General features: G+C 38.5%; 1 protein-coding gene across 4 annotated transcripts in view; it reads right to left on the bottom strand.

Moving 5' to 3' along the window:
- Positions 1-18,452, bottom strand: part of dipk2aa (divergent protein kinase domain 2Aa) — a 46,888-nt gene that overhangs the window by 3,715 nt on the left and 24,721 nt on the right. For all 4 annotated transcript variants that reach the window (XM_079820417.1, XM_079820420.1, XM_079820418.1 and 1 more), the window contains one exon: positions 12,864-13,167. In XM_079820417.1, coding sequence (XP_079676543.1) covers positions 12,864-13,167 — 304 coding nt within the window. The remainder of the gene's footprint in view (positions 1-12,863; positions 13,168-18,452) is intronic.

Genomic DNA, 18,452 nt, shown 5'->3' with positions numbered 1-18,452 from the left:
AAAATTGTTAAGCTTTTAATAAAATTATGTTAAACTGTTTTATGTTAAAAGTTTTACAACAAATGTAATTCAGATTTTTTTTTACTGATTTTATAGGGTCCTATGTAGTGGAGCCAGGGCAGAATGAAAGTTTGCGGTCACCGAAATGCTGCTGATATCATGAGGAGTTAGGACCCCAGGGGGAAGCCGGCTAATCAAAAGCTGTTATTGCAATATCTTGGTGTAGCCAATCAAAACAGCCTAACACCTGTTATCGTTTTGTAGCTGTGGTAGCTTGATATAGGCCAGACAAAAGTATACTTAAAGCTTCAGTATAGATCATTGCAGAGTTAAGGGCCAGTGCCAGGTTGCATAAACCACCTTAAAGGGGCTATATGCAACTTTTTCCCCAAAATAAACGTAACAATAGCCTTTTTATTTTACCATTTATGACTCAAACATCTCCTGATGAGCATACTGATACCTTGTCCGCTCACAGTGGGTGCACCTATAAGCCTGTATCCTATTTTTCCTATTTTCTGGCGGGTTGGTTTTTTCCCGCGCTGTCTGCGGATGTGACGTCACCACCGCTGCGAGAGCGAGCAGAAAATAAGAGCAGTTCTGTTTTTTGGCCACAGGTGTCAGTCGCGAGTTTAAATTTCAGAAAAACGCATATAGCCCCTTTAAGTGTAATTTTCCCTTAAGTTCGCCCTTATGTTTCCCTTAAACCTAAGGGTGTTGCAGAAAAAAACCCTTAAGTATTACTTAAGGGTTTCTTTAAGTGAAACGTCATAAACGCTTAGAATTCCCCTTAAAGGCTGTTTTTTCACTTAAGTAATCCCTTAAAGCGTTAAGTGTTGCATAAAGCCCCTTAACGGTCATTTCCCTAAGTATAACTTAAGGTTTGGAAATCGTAACCTTAAGAGTAACGCGGACAAAAATAAGATGACATGGCTGAATTTATGGAACCAGCTGAAGATCATTATATGCCAGGAATAATTTTTAGGGATAGGGAGAACCCTTTGGACCATCTTAGCGATGAAAAATTGTTGCAAGAATACCAATTTGACCGTCACACATCGCAACCACTGTGACAAAGAACACTTGCAGTCATACGTACATTTCTGAATGAGATGAAGAAAAACTCACATAATTAAAGTAGTCGTTTGACGTTATAACAAGTCATTAATGTCTTTTAACTTATACGTTTCATTTAATAGAACCGAGCTATAGATTGTGAATTTAAACATTTCAGCGGCAAAAGTCAGGAGGACTAGCCGAGATAAGGCTGTTCCAGGCGGGTTACATGAGCGCGATCTCCCGGTGATTGCCGGGATCTCACAAAATTTTTAAATAGGCGCTATCTTTACAAATAAACCACATATTTGAGCTTTAAACAACTACATTCTCGACTGAACAACTCTTAAAACTACATTTCGTGACACAATAACAGTAGTATTTTACAAATTCGCGGCCGCACACAACCACTATGAAAAGAGCAAAAGGATGCGCGTCAATTTAGCTTCAAACGCTTGCTTTTTACACGTGCCCATCTCGCTTTGGACGCGTGAATGCATTCAAAGTTCAAGCGTCAAACTAGACGAGAATTTGACCATTTATTCAAATTTGGTGTGAACGCAGCATTAGTGTTAGTGTTTTGCGTATCTATGGCAACAAGACTTTTATAACGTTAATCCAGGATCGCTGTCGTGAAACACTTAAATGTTTCCCTTATCTAAGAGAACCGTTTAAGAGATTATATGCAACACCCTTAAGTTATTCTCTTAGGTAAGGGAAAATCACCCCTTAAGTATCATACTTGAGGGAAAAACTTAAGCTGCTTTATGCAACCGGGCACAGATTTACTAAACAGGGCAAATTAGCGTGAGAGCTAAATTCCCAAAAAGCGCGTGCGATGCACACATTAGAACACAGACACAGCCAAATCATTTCCATAATGCCCAACCCAATCTACCAAGCGTCTGGTTTAAGAGATGCTTTTTTTGGGGCGGTAAATAATGGTGCAAATACCAGTAAATTGACTAGCGCAAACCTTAGTAAATCACCTTGCATGATTCATTTAAATACTCTCCACCCATAAATTTTGAATCTAAAAGGAAAACTCCTACAAATGCATATGCAATAAGTTCAGCCGCAAAAATAATCCGGTCCACACTTTTTAACTGCGTGTCTTTAGTAAATCCTGACCCCCAAAAGAGGGTTTGTGCTGGCGCAAATCTGGCCCTAAGTGACTTATAGAGTGTAGTCTATAGGCAATGCCTCTGGGCAGCTATTTTGGTCATCTGAGACCAAGTCCTATCTATTTGAATTGGGAAATCCTGAAATTAAATAACATTTCAAATCAGCAAAAAAATCTGACATGAACTGTCCCATAAATGTTATTTCTTATGCTCAAATATGGTAAAAAAAAGCAGCGTATATTTCAGGCTAGACGAGCCAGTGCGCATGTGCAGTCCTAAGCACGAGTCTCAGGTTTCTATGGGAACCAGAGCTCCTAACGGCAGCTGCAATGGCGTAATGACTTTATCAAGCAGCGATTGGCTGCCACTGATTGGCTGGAAGTATTCTGCCATATTATGCATTGCAGTTTCTCCCATTCATAACTAATAGGAGTGAATGTCTTTCTATATCTATAGTCTTTGCTATAGGTTAAACTAGCAGGGTCAACAAATAATGGTATTCTAAGCTAGTACAGTGAGTTAAGCCTGCAAACGATCTATAGCTTCAGGAATTTATTTTATGCAACAGAACTTTAAGTGGAAATTAAGCTGTCAGTCAAGGCAACATTATTTAGTAAATGGATTTACATTTTAATCAAAAATTGTCTAAAGATGTCGCAGCATGGCCATCGCGTCCAGTGTAGACACGGTGAAAAGACAAGAAAACAAGGCATATCTCGCTCTCCCTGAAGAGAGACAACAGTGTGTTAAGTGCCTCAAAATATTAGCTTCTGACAGTATGAAGCAAAACAAGTTAAGACTTCATATCAAGACCACAAAGACAAGCCTGTTGAAGTTGAGAAGTTGTAGTAATGCATTAATAGGGGCTTTTGCACCAGGTAGTTATACTGTAGGAACTAGCCACCGGGGCGGTTCCCCAGAAACAAAATGTTCCCCTTGGGCCATTTTCCTGGTTGCATTCGCACTGACAGTAGGAGCTTTAAAGTTATGCAAGTTCCTATAGTGCTGGGTTAGACCCTACTCTGAAGTAGGAGCTAATTAAGTTCCCCCAAAAGACGTTCCTAGAATAACATTCATTCTCAGTTTGTGCGGTGCGAACATGCCAAAAAGTGGGTACTTCTGCCAAATATTTCTAGGAACTATGAAAAGGTTCCTTCGGGGCGAAAGTACCTACTTGCCTACTTGTAAAATACGATTTTGCAAGCAAGGTCATGTCTGAGGGTGTCTTTATGTGGGTGCATGTAGGTGGGTGGGGGCATATTTTTTTCTACAAAAGGGGGGCCTGGCAGAAAAAGGAACAACTGCGTTAAATAATGGACAAAACAGTGCAAGTGCATGAACACAGCATGCAAGTTAATTACAGCTGTATGAGCACAGTGACAAAGCTCACACGTGTTCAGATCTGCACGTGTGTGCAAAACAGACTTGTGGTCAGTTCTCTGAGTGTGGGACCTCTTAGCATTTTCGCTTTTGTTATTTCTCCTCGCAACATGTTGCACAACCATATTTCTTGAGCTCGGAATTTGCCATTTCTGCAGGTTTACATTTCACGTGCAAGCTTTGACACTTTTGTGCTGTGTTCATGCTATTGCGTTGTTTTGTCCATTTAACAGCATACAAATCTATCATTATTGGCAATTATTGTAGTATTATACTTTTATTACAACATTAACTGGCATTTCATTGCTCTTAACTACTACATAAAAAGTAGTCTAAAACAATTCCTAGATAACTACTTGGCTGTTGGTCTAAATAATAAAAAAAAAAAACAAGATTCCGTATAACAGGCAAAAAAAGAAAGAAAGAAACTAACATAAGTGCTTTATTTCTTCACGGTAACTTCAAAAAGCATGACATACATTGCTATTGAATGACTATCTGCAGAATAAAGACGCTGAATTGATTCAGCACTGGAAGACGACAAATAAGAAATTCTTCTGACAGCAGGTGCAGCTCTTCTCTGGCCACACATTTTAATGCTGAACAAATCAATAAAGCTGAGGATCCTTTAGGAGGAGGTGGTGGGGTGCAGAAATAGACTGGGCTGCTGTGACATCTATTCATCAGCAAAACTATATTGAGTCATAAAGTGCCTTAAAGAGTGGGGGATCTGCAGTCTTGGTCATTTGACACAGCTCAATATTGTGCCAATAACTAATTAGAGAAAATGAAGTCACCGTGCTGCCAATCACTCTCGAGGGAGCCAATTATGAGATCCAGAGGAGTTAATGTGCCACAGCCAATCAGAGTGCATGCTGGCTTCAGTGCTTTTCTCTTTTGCTGTGTGTGTGTGTGTGTGTGTGTGCTGAGAATCAAATCCAAAGCCTTATGGAGCAACAACATGAAAAAGGAAAATACTGTTCCAGAACTGATGGAAAAAATCTTAAATTAAAGGGATAGCTCATAATTTATTCACCCACGTAATTTAAAACTTGTATGACTTTATTTCTTCGATGGAATACAAAAGAACCCCACTGATTTTCATTGTATGAACAAAAACAGATGAAACAATCTTCAAAATACCTTAAGAGTTAGTTCACCCAAATATGAAATTCAATTAGTCTTCAATTACTAACTCTGATGTTGTTCCAAACCCGTAAAACTTTAGTTCATCTTCGAAATACAAATTAAGATCTTTTTGATGAAATCTGAGAGCTTTCGGTCCCTCCAATGACAGCAAGAAACTACTTCAAAAAGAAAGTTCATAAAGAAATTGTAAAACTAATCCATATGAATGAACCTCATTGGTTCTTGCAGAAGCTCAAACGTGCTGCGTAACATGAGAATGAACCTCATTGGTTCTTGCAGAAGCTCAAACGTGCTGCGTAACACAAGAATGAACCTCACTGGTTCTTGCGGAAGCTCAAACGTGCTGCGTAACACAAGAATGAACCTCACTGGTTCTTGCGGAAGCTCAAACGCACTGCATAACATGAGAATGAACCTCATTGGTTCTAGCAAAAGCTCAAACGTGCTGCGTAACATGAAAATTAACCTCATTGGTTCATGCAGAAGCTCAAACGTGCTGCGTAACATGAGAATGAACCTCATTGGTTCTAGCGGAATCTCAAACGTGCTGCGTAACATGAGAATGAACCTCATTGGTTCTAGCGGAATCTCAAACGTGCTTAGTAACATGAGAATGAACCTCATTGGTTCTTGCAGAAGCTCAAACGTACTGCGTAACACGAGAATGAACCTCATTGGTTTTAGCAGAAGCTCAAGCGTGCTGCGTAACACGAGAATGAACCTCATTGGTTTTAGCAGAAGCTCAAACGTACTGCGTAACACGAGAATGAACCTCATTGGTTTTAGCAGAAGCTCAAACGTGCTGCGTAACATGAAAATTAACCTCATTGGTTCTTGCGGAAGCTCAAACGTGCTTAGTAACATGAGAATGAACCTCATTGGTTCTTGCAGAAGCTCAAACGTACTGCGTAACACGAGAATGAACCTCATTGGTTTTAGCAGAAGCTCAAGCGTGCTGCGTAACACGAGAATGAACCTCATTGGTTCTAGCAGAAGCTCAAACGTGCTGCGTAACATGAAAATTAACCTCATTGGTTCTTGCGGAAGCTCAAACGTGCTGCGTAACATGAGAATGCGCAAGAACCAATGAGGTTCATTATCATGTGACTTAGCACGTTTACGCTTCCGCAAGAACCAGTGAAGTTCGTTTTCATGTAATGTAGCACGTTTGAGATTGCGAAAGAACCAATGAGGTTCAATCTCGAACGTGCTACATTATATGAAAACGAACTTCACTGGTTCTTGCGGAAGCGTAAACGTGCTAAGTGACATGATAATGAACCTCATTGGTTCTAGCAGAAGCTCAAACGTGCTGCGTAACATGAGAATGAACCTCATTGGTTCTAGTGGAAGCTCAAACGTGCTGCGTAACATGAAAATTAACCTCATTTGTTCTTGCGGAAGCTCAAACGTGCTGCGTAACACAAGAATTAACCTCATTGGTTCTCAAACATCAAGCGGACATCTGTTCATCCTATAAAGCGATTGTGTCTCTTCAGAAAATATGGACTAAATCGCTCAATTCATATGGGTTATTTTTACGATCTCTTTATAAATGTTTGAAGCGTCAAAGTGGTAGTTGCGTGGACTGGAGGAACAGAAATCATCAAAAAGATCTTCATTTGTGTTTCAAAGAGGAACAAAATTCTTACGGGTTTGGAACGACATGAGGGTAAATGACAGAATTTTCATTTTGGGTGAACTATCCCTTTAAATTGTCAACACTTTTAGACCTTAAAATATTCTCAATAAAATAAGCTAAGCGTATTTACACATAAACCACCTTTGGATGGAATCAGTGAATGGAAATCGTTTCTGAAGCCATGAACGGCAATCTTTAAAAGGTTCATATTTGAATTCATTTGAATTAGTGCACTGAGATATTATTATTAGCAGAGTGAATTAAATTGAAAAAAAAAAAGGATAAAAGCTCTATCCACTGCCCTCTGCAAAATGACTTTGAACCTTGATGCCCACACAGGTCCAGTGAAGTGCTATGACAACATAAGCACATGTCAATTCAGAATAGAAACTTGAAAAAAAAATATTGTGTTATCTAACATTTCAGAAAGACCCATCTGTGAGCAAATGCGCACACACACAAGCTCCATTCAGTTAAATGCTGGCAGGCTGAAGCAAATAGCCATTGTTATGTAGCACACATGCTCCAAGTTCATCCGCCAGCCCAGTTTGGCCTCTCTGGATGGCAGATACACTGGCACACATACTTGGTCCAGCACTGCACCGATCCATGCCAACTCGCTACCGTTCAGAATCAAAAGAGCAGCTTTGGGCCACGTTCATCTGTAACAATGCAAACGCTTCAATAGCAATACTTAATCAAATGTGAAACTGGAATTTAAACACTATGCATTATTAAATAAGGGGCTCTACCAGGTCAGAAATTAATTTTTCCATTGAGGGGCAATATTTGACCCCTGGAATTGACTTCCAGGGGCATTTTTTACCCTTGTAAGGCCCCGATCACACAGAACGCGTTTTTGCAGCGAGAGGCGCCTCTTTTGAATAGATTTCTGTTGGCAGAGAGCGTTATGCGCGCTGCTTATGCGCCCTGGGCGCCTCCCGTTTTAACCGCCTGCTGTGCCTCGCGTTTTAGAAGGAGCGCTCTGAGCGCATGAAGTTAAAAAAAGATCAACTCTGAGCGGAAAAACGCCCGACGTCATTGCAGGTTTTTTTCTATTGTCCAATCGAATGAATGGAGAGGCGGGCTTTCCGTTGTGGCGACCATTACCTTGATTAGACAGACAGCACAGCTGATTCGGGGGTTTCCTAGCAATGTAAAAAAAACACAGCAGCGCACTTCTCTTTTCTAAATGAAAAAACGTCAACCAATAAAAGGCAGTGCAGTGTGCCTCACGTTTTCGAACATGAAAAACGCGTTCTGTGTGATCAGGGCCTAAGGGTATTATTTATTACCTTATTAAAGGCCTTTACTAACAGGTTGCGCCAACACAAACCCTCTTTTGGCGTTAACAAAAACTACTGTTAGGATTTAGACACGCAGTGAAAAAGCAGTGCTGAAAAGGCCTGGACAGGTTTTTTTTTCTTTTCATTACATACTGTATGCATTTGAAGGAGTTTCCCTTTCAGATGCAAAATTTATGGGAGGAGGGTATTTAAATGAACCATGCAAGGTGATTTACTAAGTGCTAGTCAATTTACTGGTATTTGCGCCATTATTTAACGTCCATTATTTAACGTCCATTATTTAACGTCTGGTTTAAGCATGTCTTAAACCAGACGCTAATTTGTGCTGCTCTTGGTAGATTGTATTGGTCATTATGGAAATGATCCGACTTCGTTTGTGTTCTTTAATGTGTGCATTGTCAGTAAATACAATACTTCAAAACATCAGAATACTAGTGTTGTAGTAATCGAGACCGGTCTTGGTCTTGTCTCGGTCTCGACCACATTTGTACTTGTCTTGGTCTCAGACTAAGAGGACCCGGGATGTTGTTTCAAGACCACAACTGCTGGGATATTACTAAATTAACAGTGCATTGCCTAATTTATTTATTAACATCATTAATGTGATTGGATGTAAAACTGACTGCTTCAGATGCAATCAATAACATTTCTAATTTGATTTCTGTATTTATGCGGATTCAGAAATTAATTAGGGATTGTGTCAAATGTCACCAAAAATTAATACAAATGCTCACAAAATTGATATTGTTACAAAAAGTTATTGTATGAGATCTGGATTTATAACGTGATATAATTAACCAATATCACAAGCGCAAGAGAGCTGTTTTCACAAATTTGAGCATGACTGCAAACATGATATAGCCTGGTCCTACCAGACTCTCGTACATTTCATTTGTAATGTACAGAGAGTCTGGCCACTCTCCATTGACAAGCGTTTACTTCCTTGAGGGTGGGTTCTCAGTTGAAGTTTAAAACTATTGGATCTGCCCAGTGCCACTCTGGATCTGCCATAACCAATCGCTAACGTTTGGTCGTGACGTATGTCATGCGTCGTTCGCCTTTTTTTCTCACATGGAAATCCGTGAAAATATCTGCAGATTGTGCAGCCACCCCAGTGATAAAGCCTTGTGCATTCGGATTGTGATTTATTCACGGTGGAGGGGAGAGTTTTGTGTTCGGGAACGCGCTGCTCATGTGGTCCATAACATACTGTAAATAAAATATAATTTGCTTGGTATGATAAGAATAAATGCTGTTGTAAATAACGGCCCAATTCAAATGTTTACGTGCTTTTCTTCCTTTTATATTTTTGAGCGTGATGAAATATATTGCTCTTGAAAATACTTGCCAGCATTTAAAGTCTAGAAATGCATCCAAATGACAGCGAAGTGCGGCCGTACGGTGCTCTGCAGTGGTCAAAAAGGATATAAACAGTGAATTTTGAAGTGATATATTCTTGAAAACTCAGATATAGATCATTATATATATATATATATATATATATATATAATAATATATAACTCAGGTGTTTGTCTAAAACAGTAGGTAATTCGGCTGGGGATTTTTATGCTGGTGGTAGGAGACGAGTGGCAATAAAATGACTGACTAGCCCCTGTAAATGATGACAATGCCTTACGACCGCATGCAAAACAACTAACTTACCGGGGCTTCAGTCAACTCCTTCACCACTAACGGAGCGAGCTGGAAAATCAAACTTTTCCCGGGCCACAACATCATGGCCACCAATAAAACTCAGCAAAGATTGTTCTTGCTCTGGCTTTAACTTCTGGATATTCGGCAGCCGTGCCAGGAATGAATGGCTTCACTCGCATTTTTCTCCGCCGCCATTACTGAACTACAACTCAAACTAGCGCACGACATCGTCATAATTTTCACTCACTCCCTCTGTTCGCTGATTGGACCGGTAAAAAATTGTTCTGAGAAAACCTAAGCATATACAGCAGTCCCAGACAGAGTACTGAAGGAAAATTAAAATTGAGCTGAAGTACGTAGGAGGGTGGAGCCAGGCTAAACATGATATTGCTTTAACAAACATTCAATAATTAAAAAATAAAAAATATTTATGCATTTGTAATTTACCAATTCAGATGCATCTTCTGTATCACCTCTGTAGCGCAAATATGAATTTTGTTGTTAATGATTTCATTTGATTGGTAAAAGCTCTATATAGTGTCTTATTCCCAATTATATTTATTATAAGTCATTTATTATAAGTTAGAAGTAATTTCTCATGTGGTAATGTGGATCGCTATGAATTTAAGAAGTGCTGGTCTGGTCTTGGTCTCACCCTGCCTTGGTCTTGGTCTCAACCCCTCAAAGTCTTGGTCTTGTCTTGGTCTCAACACGCATTGGTCTTGGTCTCGGATTAGGTAGTCTTGACTACAACACTACAGAATACTAAAACCGTTACAATACAATTTTATCAACATCAAGTCATCTTTATACTGCAAATGTGGAACAGAAGTAGCAGCATCAGACATGGCTTTTAGGTTTAATGCTGCTGAAAGATGACATACACCTTTGACTATACAAATAGACTACATAGACTATACAAATTATAAAATTAAATGGTAACAGCATTGTTTAATGAGACATAAGTCAGATTTTGGCTACACAGAAGAAGAAAAAAACTGTTTTACATAACCATTTATGTATTAGCTTATTGCTTTTTTTCATACATTATAAAATCAAGAATTAACATTGATTATTTTAGTAGCATGAAAAACAAAATGGTTGTTCAAACTGGGAATAAATTATATGCAGAAAGTGAGCAAAAAATGTTCTCCATCACTGAAGTGGTCCATGACTTCAGTCAAGTGCAATATATACACTCTGGCAGAAACTCCCATTACTCAATCTGTCTATACTGCACAATGAATCTCTTATTTTCATTGGATCTGCACTTTGTTGTTTATTAGAGAATTCACAAGAATGCAAAGTTCAGATTGTAAGAGTATGCACTTAACAAAAACCGGACGTTTTCAATGGTGACGAAAGGCCCCAATATACTTCAAACGAAATTGAAGAATGATTTGGTGTGATGCCATTTCAAACAAAATCAGGCAAAAACGAAGTTCGTTTAGGAGTTTGTTTCGAGAGTTGGAAACAGCTTGCCAAAAGTGAACTTTCGGGAAAAGTTTGCTCCGGTTGGTAAACACAGTAAAAATGCCATTGGTCCATGGCAATTACTTAATAGGTAGGTGTGGCTCTAACCCTCTGTGTTATTTGACTTTGAAATCTTCTACATTTACATTTATTCATTTTGCAGACGCTTTTATCAAAAGTAACTTACAAATGAGGAATACAGCAAGCGATTGATCGTGAAGAGGCAAATAAACACAAATGCTCAAAAGTTTTAGACATAGCTTAGATTAGCATAAGTTAGAATAGGGAGGGATTAAAGGAAAGTAAAAGCATAGATTTTTTTATTTATTTATTCTTTATCTTCTCCGGTTCATTTCTTCTGTTCAGTCCATTGAGGTCAGATCAAGTAAAAACATGAACTCAATGGGAAGCCGCTTTATAGTAGTGATGCACCAATCATGATTTTACATGGTCGATTCCGTTACCGATTTTTTTTCAAGAAAACTGTCCGATTCCGATACAGATTTTTTTTTTTTTTTTTTTTTTTTACACAATAAAAGAATGAAAGTATACATGAACAAGATGTTTATTTGGTATTTAACAGGCTAAATTGGCTTTTGGCTAATGAAAACAAGTCCGCAATCTGAAATTAACAAGAAATTTAATTGAAATTAAATTGAAAGGTGAAATTAAAGGCAACAACTGCATATTCTGCAATCCAAACAAAGATGTTACTTAAATAAGCATTTGTTTTTAAATTCAGTGTAAAGAAAAAAAGTCTTTACCAGTGAAATTAAATAAAAACCAAAGTATATAATTGTTCCAAAATGTTAAATCAAATAATGTTTAGTGCAACGAAAAAAACTAAGATGCTGCAGCAGGTGCTTTTTAAATCAAATTAAGTCAATGTAATTTTAAGGTAAATTAAAAGGTAACACTTTAGAATAATGGTCATTAGTTAACATTAGTTAATGTATTAACTAACATGAACTAACCATGAGCAGTACATTTGTTACTGTATTTGTTCATCTTTGTTAACGTTAGTTAATATAAATAGAGCTGTTCATGGTTTGTTCATGTTAGTTCAAAGTGCATTAACTAATGTTAACAAGATTTTAATAATGCATTAGTAAATGTTGAAATTAACATTAACAAAGATTAATAAACGCTTTATAAGTGCAGTTCATTATTAGTTAATGTTAACTAATTTAGTTAACTAATATTAACTAATGACCATTATTCTAAAGTGTTACCAAATAAAAATGATCATCCTATAGGCTACAGAACTGATTTTCATTTCAAAAGTGCATGCATGTGCTTCTTAGTATTTCGGCTTTGTCACAAGTTAGTCTGTTTCGTTCTCATCCGATCCAACACGTGAGAAGCTGAGCTGAACAAACGCTCACTATCTACGCTTGTGCAGGGCGCGGAGAGGTAGGCTCGCGCAACTTCAGCTCGTGCAGGAAAGCGGCTCTTCATTCCCTTCAGCGTATCTCGTCTCTTCCCCCAGTTCTCCAGTTTGTGTTTGTAACACACAAGTGACATGTTCGCGAATGATTGCAATATAGGCGTATGTGCACGCGGGCGCACTTCCGGATAAATTGGCAGAAAAATACAAAGGTTCCGGTCAGCCGGTGCATCCCTACTTTATAGTAGAACATTTTGTTGTAATTCCAATCGAAAGTGACACGGTCACTGTTTTTTCATGTTTAATACTGTAAAGCTGCTTGCTTTACAATCTATTGTATAAAGTGGTTTATAAATAAACATGACTTGACTAGAGTGCTGAATTGCAGAGCTTGTGCAATGTGTCTACAACGCTATCTACAAGACTGTGATAATTCTGCCTGAAAGGTCAAAGAAACATTTATGACAAACGGGGAAAGCAGTACAGTAATAAACAGGCCAAAAAACAGGTGCTCTAGCCCATCTGAGGGAAAACTGAAAGTGGGTCACAGCATATGAAAGAAGAAACAAAATAACAAAACAAATAAAAAACAAAACACACCGTCTAACCTGGATAACAGTTTCCTGCGCTATTTATTAATGTCGTAAAGCAAACCAAGACCACGGAGACACTGGAATGAAGTCATTACTTACTCTGCTTTATTAACCTTTTGTCTGCCACAATGACGTTTTCTGCATCGACGACGATGACTTTCCCGTCACGTGGACCGACTGCAAAGTTGTCAAAGCTGACGTCTAGGAGGTAAAGGGCAAAGTCAAAGTCGTTATTGGTCAGCTGCTCTGCGATGTCCATCAGCTGCTTGGCCAGATCTACTCTTTTCTCCCAGGGTGCATTGTAGAAGCTCCAGAGCTCCTCGCCCACGTAATTCACAGCCACCATCCGGCCGCAGGCCCCCAGGTATTTGGCGAATGGCCAGCCCTCATCAGAGGGAAAACTCTGTAGAGATGAAACATGAGGAGAGTCAAGGTGAGAGAGAAGTTCTCTGTTCACACACACGGTAAAGAAAAAAACAGCATGTCCCCTCAAATTTGGAGCAAAAGATACACATTAAGACACTGATAAACTGCACAATCATTAGCTTGGAGCAAAGTAGCTGTACCAAACTTGTCTTAAGTGCTCTGGATAGTCGATAGCCCCATTTCAAGTTGAGTCATTAAAAATGCATAAGTGACCATTAAACTTTAATCCCAGAGATTCAAATAATTTAGAGGACAAAACACAGCATTCTGTAACCAGTCGAAGCTTCCAACATCTGGCCTCTGTGGTCTGGGCTGCTATTCACGGCATAGACGGTTTGTGATGGACATTTGGCAAAGCGAATCAGTCACGTATATAACATTTTAGTGGCTTACACTCCTAATGTCATAAATCTGATAACTGCAGGAGGCATTTCAGTGATGTGTCCAATCTGTTACACTCATCCTGTCCTTGTGTCTTTTAAGGGGCACAAGTGAATTAAGCGGAGACAAAAACCCACAAGATCATCCATATTTTCCTCTTGACTTGACCAGCTGTAATACTCACAATGGTACCAACTAACAAAAATCAATTGTTGATTATATCCCTTGACATTGTAATCAAGATTATTAATGTAGATTGCAGATTAATGGGATTTATATTAATGGAATGTATATTAAAATGCTATTTTTTGTGAGGAATGTGACATATCAACAAAATGTATTTATTGTTATTTGGTAGTTAAAGACTAAATGATTGACTTCAATTGGCTCTCAGAGCACCATCAAAAACAGAAGTTATTTTTAACAATAAATAAATATACAGAAAATTACCAAACACACATTATACTACCATTCCATTATAACCACAACAAGTTTACAGGTTCACAACTATTTGATCTCTGCAGTTGAATGTGAGCTCTGAATTCTCACAAATGCTCCTATTATAATAGACAAAGCTGCCCACGTGGTAGAATTTTTTTTTTTTTTTTTTTTTATACAATCCTTTGTTTAGTTGCACGACAGCTAGCCATCCAGAATATACTTTAAGAAACTAACAATGAAGCTTTGATGTTAAAGCTTTTTGACTGTCTGGCGATGTTTCTTCAGCACTCATTTTTGTGTGCCACAATAAACTAAATTGAAACATTAAAACACAACATTTGGTTTACCTATTTTTGACCTAATGTTGTAAATGGAATGCTGTAACCATTGTTTTTCACAGTAACTAATGGTAATCTTGATTTTTTTTTTTCACCCCAAGCCTGTTAACTTTATTATGCAAGCATTAAATGCTCTTGTATTTAAGTTTTGGTTTTAGGATTTAGATATGTTGAATTGTTTGGTGCTGACTGAGTAACTGCCCAGCATGAGACAACGAGTCAATTAAAGAAGAGAACATGGTGAAGTGAAGTGTCAAATGTCTGTAAAAGGCAATGTCCTGTGTGAGAGTGAGGTTGAATTGTTACTGGGAAAAAAAAAAAACTTCAGTGTGCAGAAACGAAGTGGTTGCCCCTACACTCTGTTGTTAAACTTTATAAATAATAGATGACCACCAAAACGTTCTCACTATTTTCCTTTTCTTTTAACCCGACATTGTCAAAATAAATAAATATAGCTCAATACAGTTACGCTCTTGTGACGTTGCTGTGCTGCGCCATCACGAAAGCTTATTATTTGCATGTGTTTTTAAGCCTTGCGGTTTAAAAAGAGATGATTTGAAACCCTTCAAATCACAAAAAACAGTGAAAACGAACTTATTTCGGTATATGCACTCACAGAGATGGTTTCTGAGCACTGTCTGAGAGACCGGTGCACAATGCACATGAAGAGAGCGTAAGTACAGAACTAAGCTATTTTTACCGCCTTATAGACCTTATTCAGAGCAGTGACATGAGCGATGCTGTGAGGCATAGGGCCCTATCTTGCACCCAGCGCAATTGACTTTGTACACCGACGCATGTGTCATTCCTATTTTGCACCCGCGCAAAGCGCGCTTTTCCCTCCACAGAAGCACGTCGCTAAACTAGTGAATGAACTTGCGCTCCCTGGGCGGTTCAGCGCAAAAAAGGAGGCGTGTTCCGGCGCAAACAATCCCTGGTGCTATTTTGCTGTTCCATTAAACAATTGCGCCACTGACCAGAAAAAACCTAGTCTAAGTCAGTGGCGCGTTGCGCGTTGTTCATTATGCTATTTTAAGGGCGCATGCTTGACCATAATGTATAGCGTGCACAACGCGCATACACTTTGCTCATGTAATCTACACAGATGCAACAGTTATTTTTGCAAATCATAAATTGTTACACTAAAAAAATATTAACACATGAGATGACGGAAATCATTGTGGTGTGCCACGAAGATGTGAAAAAATAGGCATAAATCTAGCTTACAAATGATTCAGGCTAATTGTAATAATTAAGGATAAGACCTGTTTGCCCAATAGTGGCAAGACATAGCCTATATGTATATAAGGACATCTGACAAATTGGTTTGTCCGTCAAGAACCAGGAAAAAAAAATCGACTGAAAAACTGAAAAAACTGAAAGACTGAAAAAAAAAAAAAAAGACTGTGAAATCACCTTTACCATAATGTACAACATTACAACTTCACTTCTCTGTCTTTCACTGCTCTTACAAGCACATCAGTCTCCTCGGCTGTGAACCGCTCCTGGCGTGCGCCTGGTAAATACGCCATAATAATAGCAATCCATAATGGAACTTGCGCACCTGCTTTTACAGGGAATGTTGGATGACGCTCTGATTGGTTTATTCACGTTACGCCCAAACCACACCTATGAATAATGAAGCTACTTCAGACCAACCCATTTTAGATTTGCGCCGGGCGCAAGAGCCATTTATCCCGCCGGGAAAATAGCAACAGCGCCGAGACCCGCCCACAAAGTTACTTGCGCTTCGCGCTTTAACACTTGCGTTTCAGATCGTTAAAATAGGGCCCATAGACTTACCGTGTTTCAATGGCATCCACTGGTTCCTAATTCCCTTCTAATTGTCCACAGCTCATGTTGTCTGGAGTTTTTTTGTCTACTGAAAATGTATTGCGAATACATTTTTGCAGTGTTTCATCAGCAGAACAATCCAAAAACATATATTATAATAGTATAATAATAATAGTACAGCCCACTAAAGAGATGTATGTCTATCCCTCACAGCCTCATTTTCATTCTCGTTAAAAAATAAAGATAGCGCTGTTGTGAATAAGGTCTATTGGGCTTGGACGGTCAAATACACAAACTTATGTCAAAATGTCCATCTTTGCGAATATCCTTGTAAACAGACATTTAGGGTTAACGACTAAACGTACCTATTAAGCTCACCAAAGTCTACATTGAGACATTTTAGTGCACAGGGTTTCAGACGTGATGTTAAAATAAAAGCTTAAAGGGAGCACACTGAGCTTAATTGGAACAGCAAACTTTTTTTATTAATAAATATTATTAAATTAAATTTAGAAGGACCATTTTTCTAAATAAATAATCTAGGTCATGTATTAAGTTAATACATAATTTTAATATGAACAGCTAGCTATTATTGAAAATATCTATGAAATTATAATTTTTTTCTTATTGATGTCACACTGAAGCAGTGATTTTCATAAAAGTGCACCCTTTAAGCTCACCTTACAATAATATGAAGTCTTTAAAAATTACAACAGTGTAAAACCACAGAACATCAATAAACTGTACATTTACAATATAATGTATTTAAAAGTACAAGCCAGTAATGCCTGTGAAGTAATATATTAGTATAGCACACAATCATATACAGCTAGTAAGCTAACAATGTTCTGAAGCATCTGTGCTATGTTGCTAAAACTATCTTTTGGATCTAACTGTAATTATTTCCCACATCCAGGTTCCAGGTTATAGTATGCAAAAGTCTAAACATTAATCTCTTAATTTTGCAGTAAGAAGTTATACTTATCCAAAATAAAGGCTAAAACATCTAAAAACAAAATGCACATTTAAGGGGCTACTATTCTGGTTAGGGGTGCTCCGATCGATCGGCAACCGATCTCGATCGGTCGATAATCGCTTTGGGATGATTGATCGGCGGTCTCCAAAAAGGCCGATCTCATGAACCGATCGCATGCTGACGACACATAAACCTGCCGTGAGAGCTAGGGCATGATAAGCAGCGACACCGTCTCATTCTCTTTCCAGCGCGGGTAAAATAATTATAATGCTGAAGGTGAGGTACAATTCATATTTCTATATTAAATAAGTTATGCAGTCATTTGAAAACGTTCTATGGGACGTAAGTTCACAAACAGCGCGCGTGAATCACCGTGTGCGCGCGCTCTCTCTCTCTCCTTTTCAAAATGCTCAAATGGCTTCACATCAGCGCATCGCATGTGCACTAAAATCGAGCAGCACAGTTGACACAGGATTTGCCACTTTGCACAATCGAGGCAGTGTCGCATCGTCACTAAAGTTTATCATTTGCATTTATTTTTAAGTTTTGCCAGTGTTCAAACCGCACTCGCACGCACGGTCTGGAGAGACACTGGAAGCTTGCGAGTACAAATTGAGCTGAAATGGTCAGATACACACAAATCGTATGTACTAAATGACCGTCTTGACGAGTATGCGCGTTAACCCCGCCGTGACTCGCGAGTGAACGTTTGTGCAACTGCATGTAACCTATCCGTGTTCGCTCTTAAAGTGACCGCTGTCGAATAAACTGCTGCTGTCTCTGAGTTTCTCTTTGTCGTGTGTTGTTTGATGAACCTTTATGACACTCACTGCTCTTGAATGACTAACTTTTGCAACCTTAAGTGTAAGGATTAATCTAATTTAATTTATTCAGGGAAGACCAATATTAATTTACATTTGATTTCTTATTAAATGTCTTTAGCATTTCTTACCTCAATACTAATGTTAGACCTACCTGAAAAATTGTTTTTAAAAACAAAAATGCACTGCATGATCAAATATTTAGGTGAAATAATTATATACATTTATTATATACATTTATTTGGGAAAGATGGCCTACAGTAGCCTTAAGTTATCTCATTTTCTAAAATAAACACTTGGTGGTTCTTCAAGATCTTGACTCAGTTAATTTAGAGTTAGCTTCATTTCTACAAATGGTGCAAACTCTGCAAGATTATAGATAAAAGATTGCCATTCCCCTGCCATTCTGTGATCAGCAGTGATCGGCAATCGGTAGATCATGATCTTGGTGATCGGTAATCGGTGATCGGCCCCAAAAATGCTGATCGGAGCATCTCTAATTCTGGTGAAA

Source organism: Gobio gobio (genome assembly GCF_949357685.1).
Source record: "Gobio gobio genome assembly, chromosome: 6".
NCBI lineage: Eukaryota > Metazoa > Chordata > Actinopteri > Cypriniformes > Gobionidae > Gobio > Gobio gobio.
The sequence above is the reverse complement of the archived record's forward strand: the minus strand, read 5'-3'. Positions and strand labels throughout refer to the sequence as shown.